General features: G+C 38.6%; 1 protein-coding gene across 2 annotated transcripts in view; it reads left to right on the top strand.

The window, feature by feature from the left end:
* Positions 1 to 19389, top strand: part of LOC139939476 (vesicle-fusing ATPase-like) — a 220769-nt gene that overhangs the window by 183826 nt on the left and 17554 nt on the right. For both annotated transcript variants that reach the window (XM_071935430.1, XM_071935429.1), the window contains 2 exons: positions 4667 to 4801; positions 5761 to 5822. In XM_071935430.1, the coding sequence (XP_071791531.1) occupies positions 4667 to 4801; positions 5761 to 5822 (197 nt within the window). The remainder of the gene's footprint in view (positions 1 to 4666; positions 4802 to 5760; positions 5823 to 19389) is intronic.

Genomic DNA, 19389 nt, shown 5'->3' with positions numbered 1-19389 from the left:
GAGGTAAAAATAGCAGGTAGGCACTTGGCCTGATTTCACAAGAATTATCACAAGCTACAAAATATTGTCTCATTGAATCAGTGGTCATAGTCTTGTTTACTATACATGGCTAGGAACACTACAGAACCAAGCTATCGGTTTTAAATACATTTCGGTCTTATAGGAAGTTCAAGAGAGCGAAGCATTTGTAGACGACTTCACTTGGCTAACTGGGACAACCTAGTGGCCACCAAGCAGTTTTGAAAAGGGGCTTATATATGTGTTGTGATAAGCATGCTTCAACTGTTACAAGGTTGGCCCAGGCTGTTAAAACACCATTGGTCACAGATGAATTTGTCTCAAGAAAGAGATCTGCTTAAAACAAAAGCTCACATAACTGGTGCTAGAGAAACATGGCGCAAATATTGTGACAGCAGAAACTCTGTGAATTATCTGGGAAAAGCACTAAAAAGGGAATATTTTCAAAATCAGATAACGGAAAACCGTCACAAACCGAAGGAGCTATGGAAAACGCTTAAAAGCCTCTACCCTGCTAAGACAAGTTTGAGCTCATTCAACTGTATCAATGTCAATGGGTCTGTGGTTACTAAACCGCAGGCTTGTTTCAATGAGTTTAATTGTGTGTTTTTTTTGCAACAGCTGGCCACAATGTATTCGGGCATCAACAATTCTTCATCAAGTCAAACTCGATCAGTCCATCATACAGTAGGGCAAGTCCGGTCACCGTAGTGGGGGTTCGAATCCTGGTCGTGACAATTGTGCCTTGAGCAAGATACTTTACTATAATTGCGTCTCTTCAACCAGGGGTATAAATGGGTACATTTATGTATATTGATGTCTGCTGACGACACTATAATTATGAACAGCAGACCTACCAAGTCTCAAGCATTAGGCGTTAGACTCGTGCATGATAGATGTCCGTCTTACGCTCTCATTCGCAGCAACCATTTTCTCCCGCATTGGGAAAAAGATTTTAAAATGTATAATAAAAAAATAACCAACAATTTTACCGTGAACGAAATGCCAGACTTTTTCTAACTTATGTTTAAAACCAAATTTAAATAAATACCATAACACATAAAGACAATTTTACCGATGTCTCCATGATTTGAGACGCATGGTTTTGTGATCCATGGCGTGAGGTGGATATTGGCATTGCCAAATCTGTAGATTGCACGCAGTTTTTCAGAATCATCAACTTGAGCTGCCATACAAACAGAGTGCAAATTTGCAGATTGTGCACGCTTTTGCTTCCTCAGTAGGTTCAGCTGACAATTTGGCAATTCGGCAGAGCTCAAAATTTGGATTGCGCAACAGTTTGTCCTGATTTGTTTAGCAAATTCGTTGAATGCGCTCCACAAGAGTAGACTCGACACAACAGGCAGAAGTCATGAGCAGCGAGGATTTTGGACATAATTTTAGCTGGAAATTTGTTTTTTTTTTTGGGGGGGGGGAATATTCTGACACAACCATACATCCACATTAACCAGCAACATCTCCTGTGTCATGTTCCACACTGTACCTGCCTAGGTCCTTATTCCATAGGTTCCGTCATAACATGCCTAGACATTCCATGACATGCCACGACATGCATTTAAGGCATTCAAGGCTTTGTGTGCACCCCACAAAGAGGGTCAAAGGGAAATCTTGGTGCATTTCATGAAACCATTTTTTTTCTTCTTTTTTGGCGAGCTGCTTTATCAGAAAGCGAGCCTATGTAATACCGATTTTGTCCGTCCGTCCCACCGCGTTCAGTGGAAATGTTAAAGTTTTTGGTTTAAGTTTCAGTGTTTGAGTTGTTTTTGGTACACGTATGTACATGTACCAGCCCAAGTGAGATTGCCAGGCATGTTTGGTAATTTTCAGCGATATGTTTTCCAATAATGTTGAAGTTTTTGAAATAAAAAAAATGTTAACATTTTTTTTAGGCTCAAATACTGACATCTGGATTTTAAAGGACCAAACTCAAACTTAAGTCTTAAAGTTTTGAAATAATTTGTTTAAAGGGAGGGTACACGTTTGGTATTTGTCAAAGACCCGTCTTCTCACTTGGTGTATTCCATCATAACAATAAAATAACAACCCTGTGAAAATTTGGGCTCAATTGGCCATCGAAGTTGCGAGAAAATGATGAAAGAAAAAACACCCTTGTTGGACGAATTTGTGTGCTTTCACATATGAATAAAAGACTTCTAATATATATATTAATATTTTAGTGAGAAATTACCTCTTTCTCAAAAACTATGTTACTTCAGAGGGAGTTGTTTCCCACAATGTTTTATATTATGAACAGCTGTCCAATGCTCGTTACCAAGTCAGTTTTTAAGTTAATATTTGTTTTGAGCAATTACCAAACGTGTATCTTCCCTTTAAACAAAAATCAATCTCTCTGTCACTGGTTTCAGTTGAATGAGCTGAAACAATAAAAACAATAATTTGTCATAACTCCTTATTGCAATGATGTTCTAACTTGAAACTTAAATCAAATATTGCTTCCTACATATAGATGCATATGAAAAGATAAAACTCAAAGAGTGTATCACTGGTTCCAGTTGAATGAGCTGAAACAATAAAAACAATAAATTGTCATAACTCCTTAATGCAATGATGTTCTGACTTGAAACTTAAATCAAATATTGCTTCCTACATATAGATGCATATGAAAAGATAAAACTCAAAGAGTGTATCACTGGTTCCAATTGAATGAGCTGAAACAATAAAAACAATAAATTGTCATAACTCCTTAATGCAATGATGTTCTGACTTGAAACTTAAATCAAATATTGCTTCCTACATATAGATGCATATGAAAAGATAAAACTCAAAGAGTGTATCACTGGTTCCAATTGAATGAACTGAAACAATAAAAACAATAAATTGTCATAACTCCTTATTGCAATGATGTTCTGACTTGAAACTTAAATCAAATATTGCTTCCTACATATAGATGCATATGAAACGATAAAACTTAAAGAGTGTATCACTGGTTCCAGTTGAATGAACTGAAACAATAAAAACAATAAATTGTCATAACTCCTTACTACAATGATGTTCTGACTTGAAACTTAAATCAAATACTGCTTCCTACATATAGATGCATATGAAAAGATAAAACTCAAAGAGTGTATCACTGGTTCCAATTGAATGAGCTAAAACATTAAAAACAATAAATTGTCACAACTCCTTATCGCAATGATGTTCTGACTTGAAACTTAAATTAAATATTGCTTCCTACATATAGATGCATATGAAAAGATAAAACTCAAAGAGTGCATCACTGGTTCCAGTTGAATGAGCTGAAACAATAAAAACAATAAATTGTCATAACTCCTTATTGCAATGATGTTCTGACTTGAAACTTAAATCAAATATTGCTTTCTACGTAAAGATGCAGATGTTAAGATGAAACTGAAAAAAGAGTGCATCAGTGGTTCCAGTTGAATGAGCTGAAACAATTAAAATCTGAAATGGACATAACTCCTTTTTGCAATGACGCACTGACTACAAAATTAAATAAAACATTGCTTCTTACATGTAAATTCGGATGGAAAGATAAAACTCAAAGAGTTTATCACTGGTTCCAGTTGAATGAGCTAAAACAATGAAAACCTTAAATGGTCTCAATTCCTTATTGCAATGATGCATTGACCTAAAAATAAGGTAAACTCATATGACAAATACAAAACTCAAAGAGTTGTTCACTGGTTCCAGTTGAATGAGCTAAAACAATAATTACCTTTAATGGTCCTTATTGCAACTATGTTCTGACTTGAAACTTCAATCAAATATAACTTCTTGCATGTAGCTTCATACGAAAATATAAAATTTAAAGAGTTAATCACTGGTTCAAGTTGAATGAGCTAAAACACTGAAAACCTAAAAGGAACGTTACAGATTTGGTAAGAAACAAAACCGTGAAGTTCACAGATTTACATAAAACTTACACGGTCTAATGATGACGATAGCTGGAAACATCCCTTGAAATATTTCTGTCTGAAATGTCATATTTGATGAGAAATAAATAATCTAACTTCGCGTTTGGAGTTTATCGCTCAGTGAGCGTTTTATTCATTTTTATTTTGGCATTGATGCAATGCAAAATTTGTAATCAGTTTTTCACTACTCTCTCGTGACCCAGATGGTGGATTACATAAAGTGCTTACACTGCCAGCAACTGTTTTGTAGGCAAAAACCAATTCTGTAATGTTCCTTTAAATGGTCACTACATGTATGTACTTCATACTTGTCAATGTCTCCAACCCTTTGACCATCAGTTGATCAAACAATTGGTTTTTCTGTCAGTCATTGGTTTTATCTGGCGATCGCCAGCTCGCCTTGGCAGCTTCGCTGTCTAGTTTTTCTTGGTTTAGTTGAAACTATTTTCTGCAAATTGCGCTTGCAGTGTCTAATGCTCAATTAGTTCATGATGGTGCTACTTGTACGCTCACGTACAAGCCTATTATTAGTTAACCTTACGTGAGCGTGTTTCAGCCAACCAGAATACAGAACTAGCATGTGATGTTTTGGGGCCATGGAAAATACTTCCTAGAATTCCATTTTTTTTTTTTTGTAGATCAGAATGAGCTATCTTTCTGATAAACCCATAATCATTTCTATCCGTTGATGTTTTGCAATAAGTTCATTTAATTTGTTTGTTTCTCTCCAGGGCAAAAAACTCTTAATTATTGGAACAACAAGTCAAAAAGAAGTTTTGCAGCAAATGGAAATGGTGGCAACATTTAATGCACATATCCATGTATCCAATCTGTCAACAGGTGAACAACTCTGTGCTGTTGTTGAGGTACTGTTAGTTGGCATATTTGACATGTTAAAGTTTCCTAGGCCTATGTACAGCATGTGTGGTCCCTTTAGAGGAAGAGGGCCTGGAGTAGCTATGCCTAAACAGGTCACACGGGTATCTGCTCAAAATGAGATCTGCTCAAAATGGGATCTGCTCATGGCCAGGGGTGGTACGGGATTTATTGAAGATGTTTCTTCCAGTTCATGTGAACACCTGGACAGATTGTGGAAAACACACACAATTACAATTAATTATATCATACAATGAAAGTATATCGCTTGTCAGTAAAATGAAAGCCACTCCTAAATATTCCATCTCAAATCATTACTATCCCAAGTAAGGCAAGTAAATGAATGCGAAGTTTCCAGGTACAATACATGTAAGCTTGTTATCAATAGATAGACCACAATCAGATAAGTTTGATCAGTCATGTGTGGTGGCCGAGTGGTCAAGCACACTCTATCCCAAGCTCTGATGTTTCCGAGTGTGGGTTTGAGTTCTGGTCTTGACACTTCATTATTGCTTTGCCTTCAGATGGGACATTAAGCTGCTTGTCTGGTGTAATGCACCTACATGTAAAATACCCCATATACTTGGTATTAAGAGAAGGGGTTCGCCCCTGTGTTGCTTACTGAAATAGCTGAAAGCTCCAATGGATTTTGGGAGCACTTTAACTATAGTTAAAGAGAAATCTTTCATGGAAAACCACTATAATACCATTTCATGTCCTTATGTATCTGTGCAACAAATAAATGTGTAAAGTGCTACTGCAAAAAAATGACATGATCAAGCACTAGCATTATAACAAGTTAAACTCGGTGCATGGTGTTGTTTTATACTTATTTTTGACTGTGTTTTAAATTAGGGGATGCAAAACTGCATTCATGAGTCCCAATTGTAAACTTGAAATCTTTAATTTCACTGTGTTTTTTAAATTTATTTTTGTTTTAATGGATCAGGACCTAGACTGCTTCACATCTGCGGAACGCACTACTTTGGAAAACAAACTCCGAGGAAAAAGGTACTTGTACATGTGTATCTGTTCTGTTCCAAACATTGTCTGTCTGTTTCATTTTTTTTTTTGGGGTGTGTTCCTATGAATTGGTTTTTTTTTCATCAAGTTCTTGAAGCTATACCTTTCCAGGTCTTCTGTTCAAGTTTGGAAATAATGGAGCAACAATCAATGTCGGGCTGGAAACTTTGTGTTCGGAGTAGCACTTTATATTTATTTATAGGACTAACAAGAGCTTGCTTCTATTTCTAGTTTTGTTTTTAATTTCTAGTTGCCCCCACCTCAAAAAAACAACCGCAATATGTGGAGTAATTGGTTGGTATTGTGCCTTCATTTTCAAAAAAGGTCTGCAAAATTATCAAGAAAGAAAAAAGCCACACAAATTTAAAGTGCAATAAAGGACAAATTTTCATTCGGCCTTCATTTGCCAAAAATGTCAACTCCCCACCTCGCTGCACAACGGGCGTCGCTAATACACCAATTTAGGCCTACATCTTCTTTTTTGTGTCCCCCCCCCTCCAGCTCTAGCAATTTGGGTAATATCAGTACAAGGTGTGACCTACATGTACACATAGCTTAGAACAAAGCATATGCAACATTTCGCAACAGTAACTGGGGCTTTGTGCTTTTTCAAAATTGTCCACAGATTTACATTAAACTTGCAGGGTTTGAAGATAATGATATTGGAAAGCTTCCCTTCAAATATTACTTACTAAGGTTCTGTAGTTTTTGAGAAATGAGTAAGACAAGTCACCAAATAATTTTTGTCTCAGTGAGACAAAACTTAGTTAGCATGTAAAATCCCATTAACTAGTTATGATTTTATAACTGGTAAATACGTTTTTACATGCTAAAACTGAGACAAAACTTATGTGTTTTACTTCTTTCTCAAAAACTAAAGCACCTTAGTACATTTGTAAGTAAAATTTCAAGAGAAGCTTTTTACTATGATTATCTTCAAACTGTGTAAGTTTAATGTAAATCTTTGGACATTGTATTTTGTGCTAGGAAAAAGTACACAGACCCTTAAAGCCATTGGACCCTTTCGGTACAGAAAAAAAAAAAAGTTCACAGATTTACAAATAATTTACGGGGTTTACAGAAGGTAATGGTGAAAGACTTCTCTTGAAATATTAGTCCATGAAATGCTTTACTTTTTGACAAAACGGTAAAACAATATAAATTCTCGTTAACGAGAATTACGGATTTATTTATGACACGGCGAAACGCGCGAAAACAGGAGTGGGTTTTCCCGTTATTTTCTCCCGACTCCGATGTCCGATTGAGCCTAAATTTCCACAGGATTGTTATTTTATATATAAGTTGTGAAACACGAAGTGTGGGACTTGGACAATACTGTTTACCGAAAGTGTATAATGGCTTTAAAAGAGACACATGTAACAATTATATATATACAACATAAAAAAATAAAAAAACAGCAGGAAAAAAACAAGTGAAAAGAAGTGAGCTGGGCCTAATAAAATTATTATAGGAACTACATGTAGACGTTATGTTTTTGTCAACTACAAAAGCCAGGTGTTCATGAGTGATATCATCAAATTGTGTTTCAATTAGGGAATAACAGTGCGAGTACCCGGTCTTCACTGCGTTGTAATGACCGGGTTGGTTGCTGGCGCTGTGAACGGACCGAGCCGGAGGCGAGGTCCGTTAACAGCGCCAGCCACCAACCAAGGTCATTACCACGCAGTGAAGACCGGGTACGAACACTGTTATTCCCATTAATAAATACCTTTTTTAGCGAATTAAACGGCTACAATTGTCCAAATTTTGTGACTTTTCTCTCGACGGTACTTCCAGACATGTTCAGGGGCCATATTTGAGCTTTTGATGGTTCCCATCTCTTTCGTGCGTTAATCACATTACTGATCTTTGAGACCAGTAACTCTTTGAAATAATGATCTGTTCAGCGCCTTCACTGGGGTCAAAGGAGGCAAATGATTGGACAGTAGCTGTTCCTTGTGCATTAAAACGCGCGCATGAGCTCGGCGTCAGTTTATACGCGTGCACATATTACACACGCGCACTCAAAATTGATACATTTTCAGCGCGCGTACACATAAGTGCGCGAAGTTGCAAGGATATAAATAACAGGGATATAAATAAGCGTGCGATACAGTGCAATGCGCAAGGTTTACACAATGTGTGCTATTTTCCAAAGCCGGTCTTTATACCACCGTTAACACTCCCACACGTGACCGGGTTTTGACCAATCAGAGACTTGAAACTGTCCAAGGTATTTATTAATAGATTTTAATAGTAAAACCCTTTAGCACCCATGCAATATTAAACATAACGCTATACGCTCCTCCGTGCGCCATGAAAATTCAATCGATTTCCGGCCATATCCAGAAATCTATACTATAATAAATAAAATCGTGTGGGTGCCGCCATTGTTGTTTTGGGCGCTGCCAATTTGTTTTCACGTCAAGTGGTGCCCACACCCTGTCGAAATGATGCGTCCCGGGGTCAATTTCGAGGTTCCCTTGGGTTGGGGGTTTGTGTTGTTTATGACGTCACAGTCAAAGCGTGACAGTGTAGTAACTACCCTCAAGTTTAAGGGGGCTGCGTTACCCGTCAGGCACCCTTTGTGATGTCACTGTCATCATAGCGTGAGTGTCCAGTAACTTCGCACATACAGGGGAAGCAAATAACATTGCACGTGATTATTACGAGGATCACAGTGGAGGCACGATGAACGTGTGGGTTAAGAGCACGTCGGACAGGGAAAGGTCGGCACACATTGGCACGTCTTTGGGACGGGGGACGGGGAACGGCAAAAGTGACGGATAAAATGAACAGGGCTGGGGTAGGGAAATGCAAGCATGAAAAGGGACTATGAAGATATGGGATTTTGGAAAAGAAAATATTAAGCTGAACGAACTGGGGAAAATCAAACCGTAAGAATGGGGGTAGCGCCACTATAAGTGGGACCCGTGCAAAACTGGAAAACATCAGAACAGGGTATCACGAAACTGAAAAAGAGGATTATGGGATGGGGAGAGGGAATTGGAGCACACAGTGGGACTAGGGAGTTGTGGATCAGCAACATCAATGACGGGAAAAAAATTAACGGGGCTGGGAATGTAATAAGGGAAAGAAAAAACGGCTGTTTGCTGCGTTTTAATCGCATGTCTATAACTCAAAATACACCATGTCAAACTGCGTGGATGCGAGCGGGCGGTATGCGTGGTAATATGCAGGGCGACTCCGGGCGGTATGCGTGCTAAAGGGTTAAAAGCATTTCACCTGGTACAGGGATTAGATTTTTAATTTTTCAAATATGAAACTTAAACTTCCTCATTAGACTGTAAGTTGAGGTCGAATGGGGTCACACACCGTGCACTGTGTAGTGTTTGTTACATTTTTTGAAAACAAGATAATTTTCAAACCCAGCATTTGGCCTAGAGTGTAGGAGTTGTTATTTTTTGAAAATGTGCCGTTTAAACCGTAAATAAGGTCAAATGTGTTCACGCTTCTTTTTTATTTATTTTTAAAACCTTTGTAGCTTTTTTGTTGACACTTATATGAACAAATCCAATGTTTGGTTCAGGTATTATGATTGTTTTGAAATAAACAATAAATTAATAATATACAGCATTTATTTAGCGCTTCATACATCGTGTTTCTTAGTGCTTTACAAAAACAATAGGAATAAACAACAAAGAAAGAGCAAACATAAATTTAATTTTATCTTCTTGTTTAAACCGGAAGTCATGGTAATCAATTCACGCGCTATAGAAGCTCGAGCCTGCTCAGTGATTTTTCTCCAGATGTTCTGGTCCAGCATGCAGGAGCGTAGTTCCTCAGCGCTGGTCAAGCCGGTGTCTCGCTTCAGTGTGTCTACAAAGGAGAGACATCTTCTCCCACGCGAAGCCTTGCCTTGGGTGGGCTCCCAGAGGATGGTTGGGCAAGCGGCAAGCTCTGAGTGGCGGACACAGTGCCCAGCAAGCTTGAGGCGGCGTTCACGGATCTTCTCTAAATTCTTTGGCCAGCCAGCAGAATGGAGTTTCTCATGTGGTCCCGCCAGAGGATGTTGAGGGCCATATGCAGCATCCTGGTGTAGCAACCATCCAGAGACTTCTCCATCCTGGTGGTGAGGGTCCAGGTCTCAGCTCCGTAAAGTAGCACTGACTCCACTGTTGCGACAAACAGCGACCTTTTCAGCTGGGCACTCAGCGTTGATGACCACACCTTTTTCATGCTGTGGAGCACAGACCACGCCTGTGCTTCAGGTCTTTTTCACTGGAGTTGATCCAGGATCCAAGGTATTTGAAGTCAGATTCAAAACAAAGAGTTGTGTAGTCATGGGTAACGGAGTCACATTCTGTGTACTGTTTCCTATAAAGTTGTTACACATTTTTCTAATAACGTATAGCTTGCTTGCAAAAAAAAAAAAAATGTATGTTTCAGGATTTGTAATTTGTGGAAATGTTAACTTTTAATTTCTGGTTTGAACAGGAAGTAGGGCCTACATGTATATGTAGGTCACATGTGGTCATGCCCTTTGGCATTTTTAAGTCCACACCGGGCCCTCTCTTGCCTGCTTATTTTTACAAATGGATTATTCCATAGGCTGAAGGCCTCAATCACCCAGTTTTTCATGGCTATTACTGTACCACAGGGCCTCCACCAGGAGCTCATACCCTTCTCCCAAGATGCCCAGGGGCGAAACAACGTCTTTTCTTTGGCAAATATTTAAGGTTGGATGTGTTTCTCTCGTTTCTCTCACATTAGAGGTTTTTCCTTAAAAGAGTGGTACAGCTTCTACCCTTTACATGTATGCTTCCAGCATGGCGGACCCCAGAAGTGGTGTACATGTAGCACATCGTAAAGTTCTGATCAAAGTTGTCCCTTGCTCCAAATGTAGAACACAGGAATGTGAAAGTCTGTTGAGAAAAACAATGCTTAGTGCAAAAAGCAAGATGACTGCCCAATATTAACAGTAATATTTGGTTTTAAAAGCCCTACTCTGCAATCTAGGGCATCACTATACAATTTGTTTTTTTTGGGGGGGGGGATCAGATTTTTTTTTTTTGGACAAAACAAAATGTCGTTCTGTTTAAAAATGAAGCGAAAACCCCTCGCCCTCCAAGACCTGCATGAGTTATGCTACAAATGTAGGATTTGTTCTCAAGTGGCTCTACTGTATGTCTTTAAAAAAAACTACATGTAAACATTGAAACAGCTGCCAAATAAACAAATTAATGATTCTGGGGGAAAATGCTTGTATGTATGGATAGCTTATGGACTCGACTTTCATAACACACCAAGAATTCCGAAAAACACCTTTCTTCTTCAGGTTTAATTGGTTTGCAAGTCGATCTCACTGAGGCAAAAACCACTACACCGGAGTGAGGACTCGTTTTTCAGAGCTGAATTTCTATCAGCACTGTCCTCTAGTCACTTTTGCCTAGTTATGGAAACCTCGTTCAAACTGGTTTAGTGTGACATTTAATGGAAACCAAGCCCAGGCTGGTTCAGTGTGACATGTTACGGAAACCAAGCCCAGGCTGGTTCAGTGTGACATGTTATGGAAACCTCGTTCAAACTGGTTTAGTGTGACATTTAATGGAAACCAAGCCCAGGCTGGTTCAGTGTGACATGTTACGGAAACAAAGCCCAGGCTGCTTCAGTGACATGTTTCAGTGTGACATTTTATGGAAACTAAGCTCACAGGCTGGTTCAGTGTGACATGTTGTGGAAACCAAGCACAGGCTGGTTCAGTGTGACATGTTATTGACACCTAGCCCAGGCTAGTTCAGTTTGACATGTTATGAATACCGAGCCGAGGCTGGTTTAGTGTTATGGAAACTGAGCTTATAGCTTGTTCAGTTTGACATATTTATGGAAACCAAGCCCAGGCTCGGTCGCACTTAATACCGACAACTCATGACCCCTCACGACAACTCACGACAACAATTTTTAAATGAACTTAAACAGAACATTTAAACATAAGTCAACAGTTAAATATGTGCACAAGAGTCACATGCATCTAAATCATCTTCAAACTGTTGAAAAAGTTGTATTTTTAACTGTAAAAAATGTGTTTTTTACCCCGAATTTAGTAATGAACGGAAATATTCGCCATGTTGTCGTTTGACGTACTTGGACGATTCTATAACACTGCAGGGGGCAGGGGAATTTTCTGAGGGCTGAGTTGTATTTTTTTCTTTTTGGTTTTAGCTGCTGTGTTTTCTTTCTTGTTAGTAACTAAGCGCAACTCTGAAATTCAAAGTTAAAAGGGGAGGTTTAAATATAATATTTTTTAAACTCCATGAGAGGCACATTAAATGGTAAATAATCATCTTGCATATTGCATCACCCCCAGGCTTGTTCAGTGTGACATGTTACGGAAACCAATCCCAGGCTGGTTCAGTGTGACATGTTACGAATACCGAGCCGAGGCTGGTTCAGTGTGACATGTTATGGAAACCGAACCCAGGCTGGTTCAGTGTGACATATTACGAATACCGAGCCGAGGCTGGTTCAGTGTGACATGTTATGGAAACCAAGCTCAGGCTGGTTCAGTGTGACATGTTACAAATACCGATCCGAGACTGGTTCAGTGTGACATGTTTTGGAAACCGATCCCAGGCTGGCTCAGTGTGACATGTTACGAATACCGAGCCCAAGCTGGTTCAATGTGACATGTTATGGAAACCGAGCCCAGGTTGGTTCAGTGTGACATGTTATGTAAACCAAGCCCAGGCTGGTTCAGTGTGACATGTTATAGAAACCAAGCCCAGGCTGGTTCAGTGTGACATGTTACGAATACCGAGCCGAGGCTGGTTCAGTGTGACATGATATGGAAACCAAGCCCAGGCTGGTTCAGTGTGACATGTTATGGAAACCAAGCCCAGGCTGGTTCAGTGTGACATGTTTTGGAAACCAAGCCCAGGCTGGTTCAATGTGACATGTTTTGGAAACCGAGCCCAGGCTGGTTCAGTGTGACATGTTATGGAAACCAAGCTCAGGCTGGTTCAGTGTGACATATTACGAATACCGAGCCGAGGCTGGTTCAGTGTGACATGTTATGGAAACCGAGCCCAGGCTGGTTCAGTGTGACATGTTATGGAAACCAAGCCCAGGCTGGTTCAGTGTGACATGTTATGGAAACCGAGCTCAGGCTGGTTCAGTTTGACATGTTATGGAAACCAAGCTCAGGCTGGTTCCTTTTACTCCGCAAACTAACATGGTCAGCCATCACAAAAAGGGGTGCCATGTTCGATCACGAACTATCGGGAAACCCGGCAATTTTGAGGCATATTTGTGTTGATCATTGTATTCTACTTTTAAAACATCTTTCTAACCATATACTGTATGTATACAATTCTTAACAAACGGTTACAAACACTTTTTATAGACCATCTTGCCCGCTCCAAGGCAACGTGTCCCTTTAATTTGTGTACATTGTCTTGGTAAGATCGATTTCTTTTGCTTTTTTAATACATTTTATCTGTATTTTCTATAAAGGAACATTACAGAATTGGTCTTTGCTAACAGAACAGTTGCTGGCTGTGTACCGTATTTTCCTGCGAATAAGACGCTCGGCGGACAAGGCGCAGGACCCTAAAATGACCCCAAAAAATTTCAAACGTCAGCAGACAAGGCGCACCGCCGCACAAGGTGCATGTTTAACCGCACACAAAAGAACACTGGGCGCCACCCGGTGTCGGTACATTGACACAAAGACGTAATTTTGTTGCCTTTTAGAACCTACATGTATACCGACCTTCATCCAATCAGCCAACGCTGTCTATTGTTAATAACATAAAGTCGTAAAGTTTTGGGGCTTATTTTCTGTGTCATTTTAAGAGATGTTCGAGTCGAACTTGGACATCGTTGATTTTACAGGCAATTTACATGCAAGGGCAAACATGATTTTAACAATCGTTCCTACCCGAAGTTTTGAAGCAATAAAATAAAATGTGTTTTCGTCCCTACCGACCCTCTAATTTTGTTGGCCAGTGTAAGCACACATATTATTTTAATTTGGCCTTACAAACAAATACAAGTCATATCCTTCTATTATACATGTAGTAAGATAATGCTACATTCCCATAATACTTTTTAAAGCAAACGTCTAAAAAGAGGCAACAAATAAATAAACGATTTGAACGTTTATTGTAACAATATAAAACTCTTTTTTTACCAAAGATGACAGTTAAGTTCCCAAATCACTTATCAATCACAAAGGTCTAAAATAGGCAAATACAAAAATAAATTATTACCCCATCCTTTTAATACGTTAAGCCTAAAGCACACTTCAGAGATCATTAATATTCTCTACAATAAAAACCCTCAAAGTTTACCACACAATAGCGGTTGAGTGAATGACGTTTCAATGTATGAAGTTATTGACTGTCAATTGTTTTCGGAACGAACACCTGGCCACACAGAAAAACGTTTGTACAACGCCGACGTGTGTTGGACCGAAAGCTAGACGCATTGCGGCATTGTTGGAATGAAAGCACGGTCATGGGGAATAAACATGTTGCGGCATTGTTGGAATAAAAGGACCGTCTGGGGGATTGCAGCATTGTTCGAACGAAAATACGGTCTCAGTGTCTGAATAGCCTTGTTTGACCGTTGATTTGAACTGGACAAGAAGGTATTTTTTACTTCATGCAGTGATCATTAAAAAAAATCAAACGTCAGCAGACAAGGCGCACCGAAAGATAAGACGCACCAATGTTTTTTGGGCCTAAAAAGTCAGATAAGACGCGTCTTATCCGCAGGAAAATATGGTAAGCACTTTATGTAATCCACCATATTATACATAAACTGACAAACCTGTAGAAGTTTGAGATCGATCGGCCATCTGGGTCACGAGAGAACAGTGAAAACCGATTACAAATTTTGCCATGCATCGATGCCAAAATAAAAATGAATAAAACGCTTATTGAGCGATTAACTCCAAACGCGAAGTTAGATTATTTATTTCTTATCAAATATGACATTTCAGACAGAAATATTTCAATGGATGTTTTAGGGATGATATAAAGTCTGGCGACTGAATCGGCATAAGGAGTATACATGTACAACTTGGAGTTGTGACGCTCTAACCTTGTTCATCACTTTGTATTTTAACCAAGCAAGCTGAATTTATCCCCGAAAGTTTGAGGGTTCTGAAGCTTGTTTTATTTTTAAAATAATTCAAAAGTAATAATAATAATTTTTGTAATTCAAAAGTGGCAAAAGTTATGAAGTTGCTTTTACTGATGTTAGTGTCTGGCAAGGGTTGGCAGTTAACAAAAATACTTATGACGTACTGATACACAAGAGGGCCTTCTACTAGCGGCAGGTTGAAAACTCTTCAAAATGGACTTTTTGAAGATCTGTGTGGTGAAGTTCTTTGTAATCACTGTAATATTTACACACCTGTTGATCCTCAGGCAGGCAGCATGTGTGTGTGAAGTTCCAGATCAATGACATCATCAGAGGTCACGTTATGTAACATTAAAGGTGCACTGTTTGAAGTAGTATAACTCCTGAAGTGTTGGTGCGATCACGTTGAAACAAAATAGGTTGTTAGATATTGGTACATACGTGTAAGTTCCTGTAAATAATGAAATGACGTTATGATGATGTCGTCACAAACAAATGTTCCCGAATGTTTTGTTAATAAAAGTTTTCTATGCTACAATAAAACGCACACATTACAACTGTATGACATGTGATTACCTGGTCTTGTATCTGATACTAACTCAAAAGGAGCTTTAACACAAAAAATAAAGGTCAACATGACGTTATGGTCATTGTGTTGAATAAATTTAACCCAAGTCCAAAAATCGATTATGTAGTTCTTAAGATATGATCCCACTTCTGGTTAACCTGGAAGTAAAGGTCAATACTGGGTCACGGTAACCCATGCTCGATTTTGAATGCCCAAGGAGTCCATAACTGAAAAAAGTTTGAAAATCGGTTGTGTTGTTTTTGAGATAAGGTCCCACTTCCGGTTGACCCAGAAATAAAGGTCAACATGGGGTCACGGTTTTCAAAGTTAATATTTAATGCCTATAAGTAGTCTATAACTAAAACAAAATTGAAAATCGGTTGTGTAGTTCTTGAGGAATGGTCCCACTTCCGGTTGACCCGGAAGAAGAGGTCAAAATGGGGTCACAGATTTTCCCCAACAAACTGTAATGCCTAAGGAGTCTCTAACTGAAGAAAAAAAAATTAAAACGGTTGTGTAACTCTTGAGGTATGGTCCAACTTCCGGTTTACCCGGAAGTAGAGGTCAAATCGGGGTCACGGTTACCTGAGGCAAATCTCCTATGCCTAAAATAATGAGTCTATTACTGAAAAAAAACCTTTGAAATCGGTCGTACACTTCTTCAGATATAGTGCTGCAAAGAAAAACTCATTAAAGCTTCTAATTAGCATAAATTAACACGTGATGACATCACAGTCTTAAAATTGTGTTTTTCGTACTAATAAATTTCATAAGGTACACGATGGTATGTAACTTATCCCAATCCAATGCCTTTTACAAAAAAACTATTAAAACGTATGCTCGTTTTAACGAAAACCCTGAACCATCGTAGGAATCCAATGTTGGCCTATTGGTTGTGTACAAATCCTATGTAGTACATGTATGTACAAAGTAATACATGTAGGTCCAGAACGCGGTTAGAAAACCAACAAAAAGTTGCCAGCTTCATGACAACGTTATAGACTCCCCTCAAGAATTCCCCAACCCATGAAGATGAACATTGTATTACATTAACCATGGAGAAGGTGTATCAATGCTATAAAAGCGACTGCATCCCCTTTATGAAGTATCACGTTGTACCCATGACGCCAAGATTTTTAATTAATCGTTAATTATTGACGTACTTTGATTGCTTTTAATGGACTGAAACATCTCTTATTAGAATCAGTTAATTTGTCAACACATAATATGAAGTTTAGAAAACAAACAGATAAATTATTTTGAAGTTACTGTCAGTTATTGTGTTTTTGACCTGTAAAACGTTTCCACTTTTAGTGCCATAATGTATGCTCTGTACATAGAAAATAAAACGCGCAAACGTACATTGTATGCTGACGTGACTGAACATTTTAGGCCATGAATAACATCTACAATACTTAGCCCTGGCGGCCTTACACTTTCGTTTTGTACTACAGTGAGGTCCTGGACATCAGGGTACATTTCTGGGGTGGAATATTTTCACAGCTTCATAACTCAAAGAAAAGCTTCATAACTCAAGGAAGAACCAATTTCAACAGATTCACACTCCATGGCAGCATATGTTTTTCTGCGGTGGGTTTTGATCGTAAGTTATTCTTCACAAATCCGTCATTTTCATGAAATAATGCAGCTCCCAACGTTAAGGAATTCCCATTTTTGTTCGTACTCTCACAGTCTGCCGTGTGTACGCAAGACGCATGACGCGCAAATTTTGAATTGTGTTGCGTGTTAACGCTGTGCAGTCAAAATACGGTGACCAAGAATTTATGCATCTAAGCTTGCATCATGCGTCTTGCATGCTAATGTATACGCGTACGCACGACAACACTGAGAAAATGATCGAAACAGGAATTTTTTAACGTTGGAAGCTGCATTATTTCACGAAAATGACGGATTTGTGAGGAAAATATGAGGACCAAAACCCACTGCAGATACATGTATGCCGCCATGGAATGTGAATCTGTTGAAATTAGTGGCTTGTTGCAGGTAAGATTTGAGTTATGAAGCTTTGAAATTTTTCCACCCCAGAAATGGGCCTTAATAGTTAGGACTCTGTATCTGTGTACAGAGGAAAAGTCCTATATAGGGCTACTACAATACTGAACAAGTCCATTACCGAAACAAAAATTGGGATCGGATGTTTAATTCTTGAGATATGATGGGAACAATATTGCCTAATTAAATATTCATACAGCTGTCACGTGAATAATTAATTAAGAATGTTAATCTAATTAAATCTAAAAATTAAGTTAGGCCATATGCTTTCATATGGTATATGATTTGTCTCTTTCTGGTAATTCTAATTTGACATTTGACATATTTTAAAGTCAAGGGTTAAGTCAATACGATTTTGAGGAAAGAAAGAAAATAATAATAAAAATCTTGACGGTTACAATAGCTGTTTCGACGGAACTGTCAGAACAGCTAAAAAAATAAAAATCTTGACGATTACAATAGCTGTTTCGACTGAACTGTCGGAACAGCTATTAACAAATTCTTATGTAACGCGCTTCTCACAATAACTGTGTCAATGCGCTTTACATTAGTCCCCTGGTCATTGGGCCAATAGCATCCCATTATCCTAAAACAATGATGTCATGATGACCTTATCACCTGTCACATGACATCATCTTAAATGTTGCTATTTTAATTAATTTGAAAAAATACCAATACACGATACATAAAGCGCCCTCTAAGGGTAGGTTGAAAACTCTTCAAAATGAACTTTTTGAAGGTTTGTGGTGAAAGTAGCTTCTGGCTCGATCATCAGGCTTGACGGTCAGGCTTGACCGTCAAGCAGCCATCATACATGTATGTGCAAAGTTTTAGATAAATGACGACATCGAGGGTAACGTGACGTGGCATTAATGGTGTACTTTTTGAAGTCGTATAACTCCCGAAGTGCTGGTGCGATCATGTTGAAACTTTGTACATGTAGGTTGTTTAGATAGTGGCAAGTTCTTGTAAACTATGAAATGATGTAATATTGTCATCATCACAATTTTTTTTAGCACCTTTAAGTCGTACATGTAAATAGCTAACTGAGCATGGTTTAAAAGGCATGATTTGCATAACTGCTTGGAATACAAAAATATTTAAAATTTTGAAAAAATTATGGGTCGAAACAGCTCAGCATTTGTGCACAAATGCAATCATGTCTAGGGTGCCGTGGCAAAGCAGATAAGCTAGAGCACCGAACTCAAGCTCTGGTGCTTCTGTTCAGCAGAGTGTGGGTTCAAGTCCCAGTCATGACACTTGTGTCCCTGAGCAAGACACTTAACTATAATTGCTTCTCTCCACCCAGGGGTAAATGGCTACCTGTGAGGGCAGAGATAGTTCTTGTGATTGGTTAAAGGAACATTACAGAATAGTTATTTGCTAACAAAACAGTTGCTGGAGGTGGAAGCACTTTATGTAATCCATCATAAACATAAACTGACAAACCTGTAGAATTTTAAAATCGATTGGCCATCTGGGTCACGAGAGAATAGTGAAAAACCGATTACAAATTTTGCATTGCATCGATGCAAAACAAAAATAAAATGCTCACTGAGCGATAAACTCAAAACGTGAAATAAGATTATTTATTTCTCATCAAATATGACATTTCAGACAGAAATATTTCAAGGGATGTTTTCTATTATCATCATCATTAGACTGTGTAGGTTTTATGTAAATCTGTGATCCTCACGATTTTGGTTTCTTACCAATTTTGTAACGTTCCTTAAAGCCGAGTAGCGCATATTAATGTTGCACAGGCAGTATACTCCTAGGGAGCTGAGATGGTTTAAGTAATTATTTAGTTATTATTATCGCTATAGTTTAGATGGTGATATTGTATCGAATGCAGAGCTTTAAAAT

This window comes from Asterias amurensis, chromosome 7 (assembly GCF_032118995.1).
Source record: "Asterias amurensis chromosome 7, ASM3211899v1".
Taxonomy (NCBI): domain Eukaryota; kingdom Metazoa; phylum Echinodermata; class Asteroidea; order Forcipulatida; family Asteriidae; genus Asterias; species Asterias amurensis.
The sequence above is the reverse complement of the archived record's forward strand: the minus strand, read 5'-3'. Positions and strand labels throughout refer to the sequence as shown.